The sequence below is a fragment of the Poromitra crassiceps genome (assembly GCF_964638095.1).
Source record: "Poromitra crassiceps genome assembly, chromosome: 22".
NCBI classification, from domain to species: Eukaryota; Metazoa; Chordata; class Actinopteri; order Beryciformes; family Melamphaidae; genus Poromitra; species Poromitra crassiceps.
Genome location: NC_139647.1, coordinates 14,891,556 through 14,896,555, shown reverse-complemented (window position 1 = coordinate 14,896,555; position 5,000 = coordinate 14,891,556). Strand labels below are relative to the sequence as shown.

Below are 5,000 nucleotides of genomic sequence, written 5' to 3'. Positions count from 1 at the left end.
AACAGACAGACAGACAAACAGACAGACAGACAAACAGACAGACAGACAGACAGACAGACAGACAGACAGACAGACAGACAGACAAACAGACAGACAGACAGACAAACAGACAGACAAACAGACAGACAGACGAACAGACAAAGAGGGGGTGAAAACAGAACAGGCCAGGCAAACTCTGTGGCGGAGGGAACTATACGAGGGATCAGCCGAGCAGCATTTCGCTAAACAAACCGTGTTTCCGGGTGGAAACTGCAATGGGACCCTATGGAGCCTGAGCTTTGAGTGTCTCACTCGGGCCCCAGCTGTGCGGTGTACATTTCAAAAACTGCGACGGTTCACACAACTTTAACAAGACGACGTACATATTATTATACATCAAACTCTTGAGCTACTTCTGCTCTCACTCAGAATGTCAAAATATAAGCGATGATTTCATTTTATAGTTTTCAAGATATGAACGTTTGTTTGGCACAACTCATACTAGTTAAGTGCCGCGGTTTCCGGGTGTTTTGCGGTGATCGTATCGTCGCTGGTTTATCCTTCCCAGCTGTGAACTGACAAAGTCACGGAGGAAGAAAGTGAAAACTACAGTTAACTTCAAACCAGATCGAGTGACTAAATGGATGAGAAAGTTAAACTGATAAAACTATTAAAAACTGGCAGTGACGACTGGCTTGCTGATCCAAGTCCAGTCATTTCTCTCTGAGTCAGTTTCTACATGAGGTGGCCAACCAACGGAAGCCTGTGGCTGGCCAGCCCCTCGCTCAGCTGTCCAGTACAACTGAAAACATTTAAGCAATCCTTCTGGCTGGATGGAGGCTGTGTGTCTGTGTGTGTGTGTGTGTGTGTGTGTGTGTGTGCATGTGTGTGTGTGTGTGTGTGTGTGCGTGTGTGCGTGTATCTGTGTGTATCTGTGTGTGCGTGTGTGTGTGTGTGTGTGTGCGTGCGCGTGTGCGTGCGTGTGTGCCTACACGTCCACTGGGGGGCGGAGGAGGGGGCAGCCAGGGGTGGTACAGACGGAGAGGGGAGATGGACAGTTGTCCGTAGACGCCGTTCCAAACAAACATGCGCAAGCACAAACACACACACATGCACACACACACACACACACACACACACACACACACACACACACACACACACACACACACACGCACACGCGTGCAATACGCACACGCACACTAACACAATTCTAATTCGACCGTTCCAATTCTCCGAATGATCCAATGGTGGTGTTCTGTCTGTGTATCCCCGTCTTGGCCCGGCCTGTAATGAGTCCAGCGAGCTCTCCCACTCTGGACAGCTTGTCTGGGGAGCCACATGTCTCTAGTTTGGACTGCTGGAGAAAACAGAACAGAACAGCCGGTCTCCTTCCCACACCATCTCGCTCGGACTCCTCACTCCAGCACCGTTTAGTTTTCCACACAACTTTATGTTCCCTAAAGGCTCATTAGCACATACTACAGTTACACAGTGCTTAGGAGACGACGCGTGTTTCTCGTTACCAGTATGGGGACATTGGTGATACAGGAGAATGTGGCCGATCTGACGACGGTAAGGAACAGAGGATGTGAGATGAAACACGTTGAAGCGTTTTGAAACCAACCAGATCTCCCCAAAAATTGTAAAATAGCACCGTTTTTGGACGAACGTTGCTATGTTACAATTTCGTCTCCGAAATTGTAGAATGGTAACGTACGTTTCTACAGGGGTAGGCGTGGTTTACGGAGATTTTCCGTTTCTAACCCCTCCCCCTACCCTAACCCTAACCCTAAAATCTCAGAACGTTACCATTTTACAATTTTAGAGCCGAAATTCTAACATAGCAACGTTGGTCCAAAACGTTGCTATTTTACAATATATTGTCTGTGAGACTGTGTTGCTTGAAACGGTTTTGAGCCGGTTTTCACTTGACAACCTAAACGTTCCAAATTGCCCCGAGGTTTCAAACTGTTCCCCCAGCAACACAATTCTGTGAGAACCGTCTAAACATAAAGACATAAAAACATCAAATACATTTAATCAGAAAACAACAAACAATCAGAATACTGCATTTTGGGTTAGGGTTAAAAATGTGAAAATGTGTCATCAGTTCAGAAATCAAAGGTTAAGATAAACTAACTAAGCACTATACTGAACACATACATAGATGGGGTGCAGGAGGCGTGCCTGTTTTAATTCACCATATATTACCCATAAGGCCTTGGGACAAACATTTAATTTATGTTGATGCTTTCAACTTTTCGTATGTGATCAATTTCAAACTGCGGCTAAGAACTAAACGAAGGCTTTGGAAAGTGAATTTGGAGTGTCTTGGAGAAGTAAATCTTTTTGGCACATCCCACAGTTGCAGCTTGCGGATTTAGCAGTCAGAGGCAGAGATGAATCAGCTGTGACTGTGTCCGTTCCAAGCTTTCTGATTGGACAATTACAACGACACACCGACTAACTGTCACTCAATTAGCGGCCTGATTAACTGTTCATTTTGAGGACAGAGGGGGACACACCGCGAGGCGGAACTTCAGCTGGGAAAAACATACGCTTTGAAAATTCACACAAACTTTTCACTCTTTCTCTCTCTCTCTCTCTCTCTCTCCCCGCCTCTCTCTCTCAGTTGCTCTCTCTCCCTCCCTCCCTCCCTCTCTCTCTCTCTCTCTCTCCTTCAGGACACTCGCACACCTCCGTGAGGCTCCGCCCTCCTGTTTAGTGGACGCTGTATGTCAGTGGAGACGGCGAGAGCGACAAGGAGAAAAACCTTGATGACAAATAAAGAAATAAGTGGGTAACTATGTGAGCTCACCAGCCATTTGTTAATCAACCCAAACAGGGATTTAATTTAATGCTTTGGCCGAGGCTGGGGCTGCTATGCAGATGGCACAGAGAGGCGTCTGTGTGACTGAGGGGGGGGAGGGGAGCTGGGGGGGGGGGGGGGGGGGGGTGCTCTGCCACGTTCCAGCACACACACAGCAGCTCACCAGCATGGACAGGAATGGCTGTCTGTCTGGCTGTGCCCACTGTCCACACAGCTGAACACACACACACGCACACGCACGCACATACACACACACACACACACACACACACACACACACACACACACACACACACACACACACACACACACATGCACACACACACACAGACACACAGGCGGGTAATAGCAACACAGAGGGTGGCAAAGAGGGAGAGTGAACAGAGGGAGAGAGGATAGAGGAGTGATGATGGAAATAGAGACTAATTTAGACAGACAGACAGACAGGCAGGCAGACAGACAGACAGACAGACAGACAGGCAGACAGACAGACAGACAGACAGACAGACAGGCAGGCAGACAGACAGACAGACAGACAGACAGACAGATAGATTACTGAGTGACTTATTAGTTGATTGTGTGTGTGTGTGTGTGTGTGTGTGTGTGTGTGTGTGTGTGTGTGTGTGTGTTTGTCTATATATGTGTGTGTGTGTGTGTGTGTGTGTGTGTGTGTGTGTGTGTGTGTGTGTGTGTGTGTGTGTGTGTGTGTGTGTGTGTGTGTGTGTGTGTGCGTGCATGCGTGCCTGCGTGCGCTGTGTGTGTGTTTTAGAGACAGCCATCAGCACTTGTTCTGCGCTACCTGTCAAATCACTCAAATGTGACTGGTTCTCAATGGAAGAAGGCATTTTTGCCACTTTGGTTGTTGTTAATCACATGAGACTAAAGGGCCATTCCACAAAGTGATGGTGGAATGGCTACGATTGACCAAGCATAGATGTGCAGAAGAGGACTTTAGGGTGGAGGGCTTTAGGGCTTCAACTGGGAGAGGAGGAGCGACGTCTACAGATTGGAGATAAGGCTGAGTTGAGGGATAGGTTGGACCCTTGTGTGAGAGGGGGTATGAGGGGTGCAGAGAGCCAGGCCCCGGCATGTGAGAGGGGGTATAAGGGGTGCAGAGAGCCAGGCCCCGGCATGTGAGAGGAGGTATGAGGGGTGCAGAGAGCCAGGCCCCGGCATGTGAGAGGGGGTATGAGGGGTGCAGAGAGCCAGGCCCCGGCATGTGAGAGGAGGTATGAGGGGTGTAGAGAGCCAGGCCCCGGCATGTGAGAGGGGGTATGAGGGGTGCAGAGAGCCAGGCCCTGGCATGTGAGAGGAGGTATGAGGGGTGCAGAGAGCCAGGCCCCGGCATGTGAGAGGGGGTATGAGGGGTGCAGAGAGCCAGGCCCCGGCATGTGAGAGGGGGTTAAGGCAGTGTTCCCAAATTTAGGGTTGCGACCCTAATGACCGCAACCCTAAACGCGCATCAAGATCTGCCCCTATAGCGCACTGCAAGCGTCAGATCTGAAATGTATACACCACAGAATGACAGAACCATCACTATTTGGGGGAAAAGTCACTAATTTATATGTAATCAGGCTCAATTGACCGATTATTGACCGATTGTTATACCGTAGTTTTGAGCCCCTGTCATAAGCCTCTTCTAAACATGAACTGCAGATTATAACCGTAGAATCAGGTCCGACTATTCGCCGCAGTTACCCTGCTAGACATGACTCCATAAACCGCTTAATCACTTTCTAAACATGGGGAGTATAGCATCAAGGCAGTTTGACGTGCGTCAGAAAGCTCTTGGTGCGTGTTCGGCCGTTTAAAACAATGGGTGAGCTTCCAAACGCTGGGATCTGACGCTCCCTGTGCTTTTGGGGCTTACTGTATGTGCCTGGAATTTCTTTATTTTTTATATTTTTTTATATATATATATTTTTTTTTTACACCACACACAATTTAATATTACCGAAGATGATTAGGGTCACTTGCGATTTTTGTTTTGTTTTGAGTTTAAAGTGATAATCTCTAAGATTTCAGTTTTCTTCTCTTGGGTGACACCTATGGCGGTGGGTGGTAATTGCAGGTGAGATCCAAACAGTGTAATGTCACATAAGTCACTATATACTGCAAAGGCTGCAACCAAATGGACATAGCCTCAATCAACATTGTGAGTGACAGTTTTTTTTTGATGAAAATCTTT

General features: G+C 48.0%; 1 protein-coding gene across 1 annotated transcript in view; it reads right to left on the bottom strand.

The window, feature by feature from the left end:
- The window catches only part of LOC310796368 (RAC-gamma serine/threonine-protein kinase-like), a gene marked incomplete at both ends in the record, with an annotated part of 63,503 nt that overhangs the window by 58,005 nt on the left and 498 nt on the right, over positions 1–5,000 (bottom strand). Inside the window, 2 exon segments of the mRNA XM_083658558.1 lie at positions 1,203–1,339; positions 1,471–1,545. Of these exon segments, the coding sequence (XP_083514684.1) occupies positions 1,203–1,339; positions 1,471–1,545 (212 nt within the window).